Genomic DNA, 16,110 nt, shown 5'->3' on the forward strand with positions numbered 1-16,110 from the left:
CGTATCGGGATATGGACAAATTGGTTACTTGTACATTACATCTCTTCCACTATTTATCGATAACGACAAAAATTAGCCCAATTTCATTGGTCAGGCCAAGGTTGTTCGGTCCATCTCATTCTTTTGGGCCTAATTCATCTAAACAAAACAATATTATTATTTTGGAATGGTCTTTAATTTTTGTCTTTCAAACACTTAAAATATTTTAATCAAAAATGCAAAAATTATAGAAATCTCACCTTTTAGTTTACTTATTACCATTATCCCCTATAAATTTTACAAATCTCCAAAATCCCTCATTTTCGCGCATCAGATTAGTGTATCATGTCTAAAATGTACCTCGCGTATCAGATTAGTGTATCTCGCGCATCAGATTGGTGTATCATGTATAAAATGTAATGTATCTTACTTAACGATTAATGTATCTCGCGCATCAGATTAATGTATCAGCGCTTATACTATTGTATCCGGTTGAGAGATTTTTGTAATTATAAACTTATAAGGGACAAATGGTAATTTTACCTTAAAAGTATGTGATTTCTGTCATTTGCCCATAAAAAATTGATCAAAAATACTTGAGAATGAAAAAAATATAAACCGCAAGGCACATATTATGTCTTACCACTACAAGGCAACAAAAATTCGCAAGGTATAAGTTCAGTCTCAGAACATTATATCTTAAGAAGTTCATAATTCACAAGTTATGCCTTATAAGGCAAAAAAAGAAAAAATGCAAGACACACAAGTTTTGTCTTACAAGTTGTAAGTTCAGTTTCTAAACCCATAAAGTTGTGCCTCTTAGTTCTCTAAACTTTTGCCATATAAGACATAAGTTCTTTTAACTTATGTTCTAGAGAATTAGATACCACACAACTTATATCAGACAAAACAAAACTTAGAAATTAGGACATAACTAAAGATAGTTTAGCTGACAATTTTTTTATTAAATTCGAATCAAGAGCAAAAATTAAAGATTATCTCAAAATAGGGACAGTCCGTGCAAAAACTTGATATTACGAAGATTAGTGTGTCATGTAATTCATAGCAGGCTTGAAAGAATAGATGACAAAGGCTTTCTAGTTCTAAAAGGTGTACGGTTACTAAACTCAGAGCGACCCATATAACTACTGAAGTATATACGGCCCAGTTTCCATACAGATCCAGAGCTCTTTGGATGACTGGGAAGGTTTACGCAAATAGACACTTTAATGCCACAATTTAAGTTTTGATCTCATTAACAAAAGCTTTGCAAAAAGAGACACAAATGCCAAAATTAGGTAGAGAAATCTTGACAATCATTAGGATTGCATGCCTTGTCATAAAATTGTCATGATTTCTATATAAATAGTAAAGGATCATAAGTTTTGACGTTTTTTAAATTGGTGGGTAGGGGTGTCAAATGGGCGGGTTGGGTTAAAATAGAAATCGGATTGGGTCTTGACCCGCTCAAGTTTACTTTGGGCTCAAGTGGGATAAAAAATGGGTTGGGTCTTGACCCGCCCAATTTGACCTGATGAATCTCAATAATTTTAACATAGTGATATTTAACTTTTATAATCACAATTCGAATTCTAGCTCAAGATTTTTTTTAAAAAAAAGTAACAAATGGATAGATAAATCTTAAAAGATGTTAAATAGATAATAATTCATACCTTTAATATAGGAACATATCTTAGTAAAAAGTTTTAAAACAAGTTAAAATTGGAGATTGAATTGGGCTCAATTGAGAATTATCTTAAAATGGGTTAGGCTAGAATGGATTAAGATTGAATCCAATTCAAATTATCTTAAGCCCAACCCTTAAAATTCTGAGCGGATTACCTATGTTTGGGTTCATTTTTGACACCCTATTGGTGGGTGATGTGTCTTATTATAAATTCTAACAGATGATTAGAATTGCTAAATTTTTTACCACAATCCTCATAAATTGGCAGAACAATCCCCAAAATCGTAATCATCATAACTTGCTTGATAGAAATTTCACCAACACGTACGTTTCGCTTCAAAATTAATATAAATCAACTCCCATGAGTCAATAATTTTCAATAGTTAAATTCAACCTAAACCTTTAAAAATTAATAGATCAACTTGTCATTTTTAACAAGTTTTTCAAGTTCAACAAATAAAGTTCAACAATAATATTCTTCAACGTAACTTTCTCCGGTCAAACTATCCAAATCATTAAGAATTGTGAAGAATAATAGAGAAGGGAGAAGAAGGAAAAGAAATTCTGGTTGAGTATCTATTCAAGTTGATTTTTCTCATAATCATTCAATTAATAATTATTATATTAAAAAATTAGTTTTTTTACAAAATATAACTTTCTAAGATAATAATATTTAGTCTAGTAGGCTTGCAAGGGCATGGTTGTGGTTGGGAAGTAGTGGATTTTCGATGCGGAAGACCTGAAATCAAATTTAGCCTTAGTTTGCAATTCAGTCATGAGCTCGTCGCATGAAATTTGTTTCGTGCAGTTTACGAACTATATATAGTGAATAAATTACCATAAAGTGTTCACCATCACCCGAAGGGTAGAGATTACGATATGTCCGCTTCAACTAATTTCAAGCCATCATAGAGGATGCGACGTCCTTATTGAAGTTGCTGTTTGGATATCACAACCAAGATTTGTTCATTCATATTAAAATGCACACAGTTTTCACAATCCAAATTATGTGGCATAAACTTTATTGAAAAGACAAAAGGGACGATGCTAACCTGTCTTATTCTCTTAATACAGACAATATAAGTTTCTATTAATGCCCATCTAAAAGTAATTTATGTGCTCATAATCCAAATCCTAAATTTTTTATTTGATCAATCAAAATAATTGGTGGCCTACATATTTTTTTTTATTTTTATTAGATAAAATAAGGTGGAATACTTAATTACATCTACACAGTCTACCTTGTTATTAATAGTCATAAGTTACTGTATATCTTTGTAGTTTGTTCCTTTTACATGTCAAATATATTAAATATAATTTATTTATTTTACTTGTCAATTTTAATAAATCAAAAGAGGATTAATTTTTCTTTCGATTTTATATTTTTTATTATGTAATGATTTTTCAAACTAATTATAATACTAGTAGTAAAACTTAGATTTTCTGGGTATTATCAATTTTAATAAAATAAATGCTTAACCAATAATTTCTTTAAGGGGAGTGTAAATTGCAAAATGGACCATGAACATATAATAATTGAATTTCTTAAATATAATCTTATCTTAAACATACAATGATCATATTAATTACACTAATAAGATGCTTTCGAATTGTGAAATCATTAAGGGCCTGTTTGGAAGGACACCCTGGTAATTGAATTTGGTATAATTGGTGTAATTACACTGTCTTGTCCTGTTTGGAAGGACAAGTAATTACTTGGTCAGCAGGTAATTGGTGTAATTGGCAGGGAGTAATTACACTCTACAATTCACAAGCAGAGGCTGTGAATTGCTAGTAATTACATGGTGTAATTACCACCTGATTACTTTTTAATTTCTTTTTTTTTTCTACTTTTATTTTTTTGTTTTAATTTTTTTTACTTCTATTATGTTAAGTTTTTTTTTTTTATATTTTTATTATTCTAAAAAATTGTAAAAGTTTATTTTTTATTTTATATTATTATATTTCATTTTCTTCTTGTTTCTCTACCTTACTCTACGTGATTCTATGTAATTTTCTCATATTATGTATTTTTTTATGCCATGCTTATTTTCTCATTAGCATAATTTTATTAGTATTCTAATTTTTAAATTAAAATAGAATTTATTGTTAAGTAAGGTTATAGACTTACGTTTTCTTTATTAAGAAAAAATAAAAATAAATCATAGTTATTGCTGTGTTGAAATTTGTTATAAGAGTATTATGTTAAATTTTTTGTTTTGAATTTATAACTTATGTTATATTTTCAGTTTCATTTGTTTTAGTAATATTGAATTTACATTGCATGTCATTTTTTAAATTAGACTTGATAGATTATATTTTTGTCAAACATTTAATAATTTATGACATTTTATTTATATATATATTTTTTATCAAACATGCATTTCACGATATTCGTAGAAACTTCATACTTTTAGTTGTTACGATCAATTCAATTGAAATATATTAATTTGAAAAAATATAAATCAATTATTTTTTCATAATATTAGTTACAGAAAATATGTTTATTAACTAATATATTTTCAAAAAAGAATATATATCTTAAATATTTAATTTAATATCATTTATAAAGTTTCTTATTTGTCTAGTATAAATTTTAAATAATTAATTTTTATTTTTAAAATTTATTATAATTTTATAATTGCAATTGTGCATCCAAACAGAACATGTGTAATTACATTGTGGTATCCAAACATGACATGTGTAATTACATCGTAATTACACTATGACAATCAAACAGGTCAGTGTAATTACTAGACAGTGTAATTACTAGACTAGTAATTACTACCCTAGTAATTACATCAATTTCAATTATCAAGTGACTTTTCAAACGGGCCCTAAATGTATAACCCCCGACAATGCACCCAACTTATTTTTTTAATTAAATTAAAGAAGCAAAGAGTATAGTATTATGTACTATCATTGGGATATTTTGACACTTTGCTCAGTTGCTGCTTTTTGTCATATACACAAATATCGATCGAGTAAACTTCAAATTCAAATAGGAAAATGACCAAAAATATCTTTAATGTATAAAAATGACTCATAAATATCTTATATTTATTTATTTGTCTAAAAATATTTTTAACGTATTTTTTGGGGTTATGAATATCCCAAACTAACACCCCCTTTAAAATCCAAATCCGCTTAAATTAAATAATATATGTGGTCAACCATAATAACTTAATAAGCCATATGACTTTTTTAAATTGAAAAAACTCATCAGATTTAGAGTGTTCTTTGAGGGATATTCTTGAGCCAAAACAATATGCTTAAGTATTTTTAGATCAATAGATAGATGGATGCTAAAGTAAATATTTCTTTTTGTTTTTTAAGTATCTAAATATCAATTCTGAAATATTGTGTTGATCTGATTTAATTTAGCTTTTAAAATAATTAAATTAACTCTCTAAAAACAAAAAAAAATATATCACATAAATTGAAATAGAAAAAATATAATTATCGATTTAGATTTTTTTTTTCTTCATTTGGAGATTTGAATAGCCAAGTATTTTCTGGCTAACCTTTTCGTATAAACACAAATTTGATCATTGCTTCCATCGCCTCCATGTGTCTCCCATCAGTTCTAATTAACCTCCATTAATTAGTCTAATCCAGTACTTACTCAAAAAATAACCACTTTAGATTAATTTGTTTGTTAGAAATTAGAACAATAAATAAATAAAGAGTCACGTGGAAAAAGAAAAAATAGAAGTCTTATATATTCAATATACTTTGATCGATTTTACTTTTATTTAAACAATGCAGAATGTATTACACAAAAATAAAATGTATCTCGATTGTCAGACTCCACTTAAAAAATTAAGATAGATAGATAAAATGCAATGCATGCAGAAGACAAGAAATAAATATGTTGGTCTATAAGGTAGAATATCACCATCCTGAATATAATTTAAAGGTTAAATTAGCTTTGCTTATTTTCTAAAAGAATCAATTAATTGAGTTGACTACACACCATTAAGAGTACAACATGTACTAGTGCTACCAAATCTAAACCTCTCAAAGCTTATAAGTGGATTAAGAACCACTAATTATGTTAGTTAGCACTTACTAGTGTCACTTTTTAATTTTTGTAAATACACGGATTAGTTAACATGCAATATAAATCGATTAAAATATGAACTAATAATATAGGAGTGAGTAAGACTAATTATTATAATTATTGTAAGTTAGGAGAAAAATCATAAGTATAGTGACTGAATACTTATATATATTCCTTACAACCTAAACAACAAGGATGGGATATGGATTATGGACCCTCAACTAATTAATCAATCTTATAATTAATCAACCTACCTTTCAAGTGTTTTAATTAGTTTAGATGACTTTGCACCAACTTTATAATGATGACACCTTATGTTAAATCATCATTTTAATTCAATATCTTGTCTTTCCTTCGCTTCAGCCCCAATCAACTTCTCTATATACATATATATTCAATACCAACATGATAATAGATTTATAATTTCAGTATTGAAGTTAGAAATTTAAATAAACAAATTTAAAAATTTACTAAAATATCACATTTCGTAGAATAATATGCATGCACGTGGTGAATTTACTCCTTTCTTACAGTACTTGCTAGGTAAAAGATTCCATAAACTTATTATTGAAAATTTTGGGCAAATCAAGTATGATGAAATGATTAATCGTAGGATTAGGACAATAGATTTGAGGGTTACGGTGTTAATTAAGAATCTCTCAAAGAATAAGTGGAATTATTGATGAGGTGGTTAGAACTTAGCCATACATACATAAATATATATATTGGAGGTCACAAGCCTTACTTTTAGGTAATTATTGGTTCTATATATTGTATCGAGAATTTTGGTGGAATAGATAAGATCTGATCTCATTCTTAGTTAGAAGTCTCGGATACACCTGAGTGTGGGGAAAATCTTATTAGGTAGAGCTTCCCCTTAAATGACTCCAATATGGGTATTGGATACGAGATAAAAAAATTGAAATGAAGTTTTTTTATATTTATGAACAATTACTTGTAATTATCTTCTGGCAATATAAAAAAAGCCGAAAGCAAACAATTATGGAGCCTTGTAGTTGAGGAAAATGCCAAGAAGCCATGGTCAGCAAAAACATCATAAGAAGATGAACATTGAGTCTATGTTTGACAAAGAAAAGCACACATAATACATTTGTCTATTTTGACAAAGCTAATTGTGTACACCGCTTGGTTTGGAACTTCTTGTCATTTCCTCTATGTTCGTTCACTCCAAGAAATAAACACAAGTTTCACCTCCAGCTAAGTACTAGTGACTACGGAGAAATTTTGTTGGGAGCGCTATCTTCGAATGAATTTTACAGTGTATAATTCAGATTTAATCGGGGCTTCAATATGGACTCCAGATATCAGGTAGGAAAAAAAAAAGGACTATGTAAAGGGTGATTAGCAAGTGATGACAACCAAAAGCTACCAGACAAATTGCTAATTTGCCCTTTTTGGCAAATCCAAAATGAGATTAGTGACTTTGCCGGGCTACCCTGCTTATGTCACCACTCATCTAGTATCAGTATTTTACTAGTCCACTTTAAACTTTACACGTCTCTTTAGAAATAATGATTAATATAAGTATATATGGCTTTACGTCTTAGAAAATGATTCAAGGAATACATAATATAATTATGTCTTTTCATAAAAAGTGTGCAAATTTTTTATTTTAATATATATATAGTGTGAAATGGAGATAATATTGACAAAAACTAGTTCTACTTTTCTTATTTCTCCCATTTTGATTAGCATTTGTAAATCAAATCAGTATCAATAATCATAATTTGTCGTTGTTTATGATACGAAAGTTTAACCAATTTTAAATACATGACTACATATTACTCTATAGACAGTGACTAAAATAAATTTGAATAAAGTATGCTATTAATAACCTTTCTCACTAATCAAACCAGTTTATATGAACAAAAGGAAAAAGTTTTAAATTGAAGTTACTTAGTTTAACCAATGATATTTGTTTCAATTTTTAAGGGATCCAACTCAATTTTTTCCTCTTTGGCACAATCCCACTTTTATGATATTGTTTTCCAAAATAGAATAAAAGAGAACGCGAATATTAACTAAACATTAAGAAGGAAGAAAATATTAAATGTTCCACTTTACTTATTTCCTATGCTAGAATATGGATATGTGACCACAAGTGTTGTGTAAGATAAAATAATTCCAAATTAAACAATTGATATTCCAACACATTGAAGTAAATTCCAAGAAAACCAAAAAGAAGTTTTCTCTTTTCCATCACCAAGCAAGACATGAAAAAAGCCTAGTTATAGCAAAGGTTCTCAATTGTTAATTATTTAAATGCTTTCACATTATTAAAAAAAAGGTGCAACCCTTTTAACCACCAGGAAAAAAATGTAACCCCCTCCAAAAGTGCAATTTCTTTTCCTAAATTTCTGTAAAATCTAATAGGTTTAAATATTGATGAAAATCAAAATTGCTAAAAATATATTTAAAGACTTATTTTGAGTCTATCCACAAACATAAGGGACTATTTTTGTCATTTTCTATCATATTGAGTGGAATTTTTACAAGATCCAACTAGAGTTACACTTATTGTGATAATCGGAGCAAAATACGATGATTTTTATGCAATCAAAGAAAAAACATCGTAATAAGCAAATATAAATCTAAAGATTTAAAGGTTTCATTTCTGCCACTGGACCAAAAGTCTACTTCATTATTGAATTCCAACAAATATTTCTTATATATTTAAATTATATCTCTCAATATAAACACAAAAAGTTACTAGACTCCCGAAAATCCAAACCCAATTACCTAAATCTGCTCTTGATACTTTTTTCGTCCACTTTTAATTGTCATGTTGCGATTTTTAAAAATCAATTTGACTAATTTTCAAAGTTAAATTCGATTACATTGAATCAATATTTTAAACAAAAAAGAATTATATATTCAAAAACTATATAAAAAGTACTATAAATTGCAATTTTTTGCATATAAATATAATGAAAAAATACGTCATAAAATATTAGTAAAAGTTTTTTTAGTTTGACTCTAAGAATGAAAGTCATGATAATTAAAAGTGAATGGAGGGAGTAATAATCTCAAACATGAATCATCACCCATAAAAAAATTGTCTCCAAAAAAGGAAAGAAAAAAAAAATCTTTCTAAATTTATTTTGGTTTCCTACTCACATTGAAGGTTGATTAAATCTAAATTTGCATAAAAAATTTCCACATTATAAATAAAACACTTCCTAATAAAGATAATTTATACCCAAAAAAGACTGAAACTCAAGACCTCTAGTTAAAGAGCCCAATTGGTTTCTAAAACCCAAGTTAAGATAGAGAACCAAACTCCAACAAACTCACTCTTAAAAAAACAAAGTCAAAACAACTCCCACTGCAAACTCCTCTATTGTTTTTGTTAATATTTTTTTAGTTGTTGGCCTATCCATTCCTTCCTAAAAACCAAACCTCCAAACTACTATTGAAGATTTAGATTCCTCCATTAGAATAGAAGAGCTAAACATCAATATATATCTTCAATTTCTCAAACCATCTTCACATCCCAAAAAATGGAAACTTACTCCTCTGTTCCAATGGAGAAAACAACCAAAATCATCAGAAAATCAATCTTTATTTTTCTTCAGAACTATCAATTCTTCACTACAACAACAGCTTTTTTCGCCTTTCCTTTCGCTGCTTCTCTTCTTTTACTACAATCATTCATCTACTCATCGTCGCTTTATCCAGTAATTTATGAGCGTTTGCATTTACTTTTCGATGCAGCAGGGTTCCCTTCTTCATCAGTGTTCTTCACTCTTCTCAATTCCAAGATTTCTCAGACAATTTCGATATCTTTTCTTGCATTCCCTTTTACCATTTCCTTTTTTCTCTTCGCCAAATCTTTAGTAATCGAATCTCTTAACTACTCAAAACCATCTCAAAAAACTACATTTCCTTCGTATTTCAACCTTCTTGTGACCCAATTCTGTAACTCATTACTCATCATTTCCGCAAACGCCACCTGTTTCACTCTCCTGTTTTTCGGGTTCAATCTTTTTGATTATGGATTCGGGCTTTCGAATCCAAGATCAATTCTTTTGTTATCAGCAACAGGGGCTGTACTCTGTTCTATTATACTCGCAAACACTTTAATTATTTGTAATTTGGCATTGGTAATATCAGGAAATGAGAAAATTGGAGGATACATGGCGATTCTCAAATCTTGTGTTTTGATCAGAGGAAGAACAGCAACAGCATTATCACTAGCCGTGCCTGTAAATTTAGCTCTGGCTGCAGTTGAAGCTCTGTTTCAATACAGAATCGTAAAGGCGTACTATCAAGAAAAAACAGAGCTTTTTACTCTAGCTTTAGAAGGAATGTTCATCGCCTATATTTATTCAGTTCTTCTGGTTCTTGATACAATAGCAAGCTGTGTTTTCTACAAAAGCTGTAAAACAGAGGAAGAGGGAATTTTTCCCATTTTGCCATTTTCGTCTATTTCAACATATCAAGATGAAATTCAAGACAGAGATCAATGTATAGTTGTGAAGATAAAGACATTAGAGGAGTTTTGTTAAGTTTTTTTTTTTCTTATATGTTTTCTTGATTTATTTTTCAATTGGATAATAAAAAAAAAAGGTCTGGTCTCCAAATACCAAGGAATTTCTTGGGGCCATAATTGTACTTTTTTTTTTGTTTGTAATCTCCAAATATCCATTGATGTAATCTTTAGAACCTGAAAGCCGCAGCTTTTCTGTATACAGTATAGATGAAATTCTTGTAAACTGTTTATATTTCAATTTGCAATGCAAAGAGAAAAAAAAACATGAATTTCTGAAATCAAGTTTACAGAGCAGTGACATTGTCATGTGATCAGGAGGTCATGGGTTCGAGTTGTAGAAATGGCCTCGCGCAGAAATGATGGGTAATGTCTAGTTATATGTCATTGGAAGTATTTCACACAATAGGTGTGAGTTCGATTTTCTTACTGTCCCCTTCCCGTTCCTTTAATACATATTCTATGGTTAATAGTATACATTCCAATAGTATTTTCAATCGTTCATCAAAGATTGTAGTGGGATAAATAGTAACTCTATATCCATAACCAGAAGTAGTAGTTTTTGGGTCCGAGGACTCATAATGAAAAAAACTTGAACTTCAAAACAGATATCAGACATCAAACGAGAAATCAAAAAGGTTTAGGATTGAGGCACGTTGAAGATGATTGCTTGTCATGTACATAAAGTTAGACGAGGTTTCACTTTGCACAACGTAGCAGTCAAGCTATATTTGTGGTCATATATGCAAAATGTAACGTCTATACTGTTTATAATTATACATTTGCACTTATTAATTTTAGCCGTGCAAGTTAGTCAAGTTTTTTAATTATTTTTGGTTGGGTGGGGGGGAGGTGGTTAAGGTAGGACAACGTTGTCATAACTTTTAAGAGAATAGTATTTAGCAAATTTGATCACGGAAAATAATTATGAACTAATGCCCAAAAAAAAGCAAAATAAAAGACCAAATGTGAAGGGTTGAGAGTTAATAATCCTTGGACTTGTTTGTTTATTTCATTTTGGGAGTATTAACAATATTTTTATTTATTTTTTCAAATTGGGAGTTGGGGAGTTTGAAAATTCATACAGGTCTTTGGTAAGCCAGACTCATTTATTTATGTAGTTAAAGTAATTTTTTTTGTTTTACTAGAAGGCCAAGGTTATCACTGGGAATGGGTGACCAATAACATGCAAGTGTTATAATCAATTGTTCAAAAGTTTGAGCCTTGACAATGAAAAATATTTGTAGGAAGCGTTTTATCTGATCCTAAACTGATGGATATAAATTTGAATTATTTGGACTAGTATACTTCAAAAAACACTAGATGATCAAATAAAAAAAAGGTTCTATAACATATGACCTACGTTGTTATTTGTTAATCTTGAGTTGAGTAAGCCAGAGCCCATCATTACGTTTTAAGTTGGTACTTTTAAGTTAAACTACCTAAAGAAGAAAAGAGGCTATGGTTTGGTTAGTAATTTGTGGGTAAACAAATTACTACCTCTTGAGATGACTAGGTTTTAGTAATATATATATAGAGAGAGGGGCTAGGTCATGTGTGACACCTTAGCTTACGATACAAGTCTCACACCTGTAAAAAAACATGAGATCATGAGATTGGGTATATCAGTAAGCAAGCCTTATGTAATTGCACTCTGATACTACCACATTTTAAAGTCGTAAGTTTAATTGGATATAAACTTTCATTCTTTTTGTTTATGATGGCACTACCTCAAAAATGATCTTTAGCAGTAATTAATTCACGGCAATAGCTTAATTGCGACTAAATATGTACTTTTAACGATAATTGGCACTCTTTGTATATGTATCTAAAGACACATTGGATCTAATCACAATTAACTAATACCGATAAAGACTTTAATATACTTTGTTAATGTGTGTATTTATTGCCACTAAAAGGTATTTTTGTTATAGCGTGGGTTGCTTGCAATAGGTTAATTGATGGTTGGAATGGTTCTCCTATTGGAGAATTAGTGTAAGTGTCACTCACAATCATTTGAATCGTGACACATGGTCTAATGGTTGTTTCTATGATGTGATATAAATTTCAAGCTAAAAACACAAGATAGAGAGAAAGAAAGAATTTTCACAAGGTCAAAAATGACAACTCAATTAATATTTGATGCAATTAAAGTTTTTTTTATTGAAAAGAAATTACTTCTCATAAACAATAATTTGGTCGAGAAAATAATCTAAGAGAAAAAGTATCACAGTAATTGTAGTTTATTAATTTCAATTAATGAGTGTTACAATCCTTACAAATTCTATAATTCTTCTTTTCTAATTACAAATTTATGGAGACTTGATCTTTATGTTAAACTAGTGAATTTGATCGCGCTTTGCGCGATTTATAAGAAAATCAATAAATTAAAATAATATTTTTATAACTTTATTTAGCGAAAATAAATTTTAATTTTGTTATATTGATTAAAACATAAAAATAATATTTTTATTGCTGTTAGGTGAACCGCATTTAAAAATAAGTAAATTTGCATTTCAAATAAAAGAAAAATGAAATAAAACTAAAATCATAAAAACACAAACACACAACATATTTTTTTAACAAAGTGAAGTACATGTGACATTATTATGCATATTTGAATATAGGCTTTGAGACAATACATTCATTGAGACAATATATTCAAAAGAGCACAAATTTTTTTCTTCAAAAAATTGATGAATGTACAATAATGTAGTTGTCTAAACAATGAAACTTACTCATGGCATCTCTATGAAAAAATTGCATAATTATGCTTTCTAAACTCATTTAGCACACTTCTATGGTGACAATAGAGAGTATGATTGATCTTCTAATTTAGGAATGACTTCATCAAGTAAGAGGAGTCCTGTAATTACCATACAAACATCTAATGTAACAAAATATTGTGAAAATTTATGATTACTATCGAGATAAATTCTCAACTCCTACTTGTACGTGAATCCCTAGTTTTTCCCCACAAATTTTCTCATCAAGCATCTCAATTTGTTCTTTGTCTCATGGATAACTTTGTATTCCACATTAGTTAGTCCACTTGGCAAACACATTCTATAAAAAAAAAAAAAAAACTTCAACATACATAATTTCACAATACATTATGAGAATTAAGGTGATCAAGAAGTCAATTAAGAGATTGAACATACCAAAAGAGAATTTAATTAGTATCATCTGAGTTTCATATGTGAAAAGTGAAAAATTATAAATCAATTCACCTTTTGTCTTGAAATAAATCGTATTCCACATTCTTCAAATCTTATTCCTTATCATCAAATCATGTCTATTATAATGACCAACTCTGAAAAGGAGAAAGAAAAATATGTTAGACTAACAATATAGTTAAAAACAAATATAGTAAGCAAGCTACTACATGAAGAAAAAAAATACACTTCCAATCTTTATATAGTACAAAAATATAGAAAATGAAAAGACACAAAATTAATTAAAATATAATTACTCAAAGATTAATACATACTAATTAATATAATTGAAAATAAAGAAACTGTTGATGAAAAAACGGAAAGGAAGAAAACTTGCAACTAATCATTAGTTTCACAATTAAGAAAATTAAAATCTCTTAATTAGTGCTAATTTTTAGTCATTAGTAATTTTGGTATAAGAAAACTTACGCTAGTCAAATTAATGTTCCTTTTTGGTTAGTTTTAGTTACCTCCAATTTTAACAGTAATTTAATTTAATTAAATTAAGCAAAATTCACGTTCATTTTTAAGTTAATGCTATACTCAAATTAACATTATATTTTTGGTTAATTTTAGTTACTATCGTTTAATTAAATTAAGCAAAACTCACGTTCCTTTTTAAGTTAATGCTATACTCAAATAAACATTATTCTTTTTGGTTAATTTTAGTTACTGTCGATTTAGCAGTAACTTAATCAAATTAAACTAAGCAAAATTAATGTTTCCTTTTTAGTTATTGTACATTTATATATATATAATTTTTTAAACATATTTTTGAACAGAAAATGAAGGTAAAAATTGAAAATTCTGAAAATATAGAAAAATAGTGATGCTGACCATTGAAGCATGCCACATCAGCGAGCTGATATTCAGCTTTATATATATATATATATATAGATTCAGTGGACTTGATCTAGTCTTGTGCTTGAATGAAGGGTCGGCAATTTAATTTTTATTATATTTGTTGTATAAGAATTTCTCTATTTTTTTCCACTTCAAAATTATCTTGAGAGTGCATTAATTTTTTTATTTACAACTCTAATTTATCTTTAAATAATTCTATTTTAATATACTTAATTTCAAATATACCTCATACAGAATATAAGCGCGAAATATACATATAAAGAATAGGAGGTGCAAATGTTTGATTTTAAATATATATAGGAGATGCATTAGAATTAATTGAGCCATATTATGAGGGTGATTAGTGTAATTAATCCTAATCAAAAACTACTTTGAAGCATTCAAGTCATGCTTTTTGAGAAGCAGAAAATTAGGAGGTAAAGTAATAAGAATAGTATTAAAAGAAAATAATAAATTTCTCTTGATTTTTTAAAAATTAACAAGTAAAGAAAAAACTATTTTACATGGAGAAAGTAAATATACTATATTATTCATTCATGGTGAAGCTTTGATCTAATAATTAATAAGATATGATCTTCTTGCTATAAATTTAAGACACATTTGACTAAAGTTGGATTAATAACTTCAAATCAAATTACATGATCAATCTAATAATAATGTTTGGTCAATTTTTAAAAATCTATTTATATCAAAAAATATTTTTTGTTACAAGTACTTTTAAAAAAACAATGACTCGTAATACCAACTCTCCCTTGATTCTCATTCTTGTTATGTCTTTACCTTTGTCTCAATTTTCATTTTATTCCATTGCTGATTTACCTACACCAAAGGTTCATTTTATTGATGATTTGCCTAATCTTGATCCAGTTGTGAAAATTAATTGTGTTGTTGGAGGTGGTACAACTATGGTACATAAATATGAAGAATATTCATTTGATGCTGGTATTACTACTAGATTATATGCTTGTTATGCTATATGGAATGATTCAACAACTAGAATCACTGCATATGATCCATTTAAGGTAGACAAAGGTCAACCCATTGTCCATTGGTCTATTCGAGATACTGGATTCTGGAAGAGTTTTGACAATCGTAATTGGAACTTTTATGAAAAATGGTTCCCCAACTAGTGAAACGAGTTTTAATTATATATATTGAGATGAAATTTTGATTTTTTTTTAAAATGAAAAATTAGTTTGTGTTTGAATCAAGGGGACGAGTGGTTTCTTTCTCGAAGAATTCTATGTTGTTACTTGTACTCTCTCTATTAATTGTTTAAATTTTTATTTACTTTTTGTTATTATCCTAAATTATTGTTACAATTACTCATTTTAAAGTAGTAAGATCTAGACTCGGAGCAAATAATATCATTAGTGACTAAGGAATGCATTTCTAATTATTTAGTTAAAGATCAAATTAGTCAAAGAATAAAGGGAATTTTTTTCCTTTGATAAGAGAGTTGGAAGTAAAATGAAATGGAGAAAGCAAATACTATATTATTCATTCATGGTGAAGCTTTGATCTCAGTAATTATAATAATTAATAAGATATGATCATCTTGTTATAAATTTAATACATATTTGACTAAAGTTTGATTAATTCTTTCAAATAAATTTACATGAATATAATTATAATGTTTGGTCAACTTTTCAAAATAATATTTTAGTATTTTGAAAAAAAACAAACAATGACTTGTTTAATTATATATGTCAAGACGAAATTTTAATATATATTTTTAATGAAAAATAAGCTCATGTTTGGAACCATACATGATACATGAGAAAGTGGCTTT

General features: G+C 28.3%; 1 protein-coding gene across 1 annotated transcript; it reads left to right on the forward strand.

Annotated features, from left to right (window-relative positions):
* Nucleotides 1-9,144: 9,144 nt before the first annotated feature.
* Nucleotides 9,145-10,501, forward strand: LOC125859539 (uncharacterized). Its single transcript, XM_049539307.1, has one exon. It carries the CDS (start codon nt 9,251-9,253, stop codon nt 10,256-10,258), a length of 1,008 nt encoding a protein of 335 aa, XP_049395264.1. The 5' UTR covers nt 9,145-9,250; the 3' UTR covers nt 10,259-10,501.
* Nucleotides 10,502-16,110: the final 5,609 nt, after the last annotated feature.

The sequence above is a fragment of the Solanum stenotomum genome, chromosome 3, assembly GCF_019186545.1.
Source record: "Solanum stenotomum isolate F172 chromosome 3, ASM1918654v1, whole genome shotgun sequence".
NCBI lineage: Eukaryota > Viridiplantae > Streptophyta > Magnoliopsida > Solanales > Solanaceae > Solanum > Solanum stenotomum.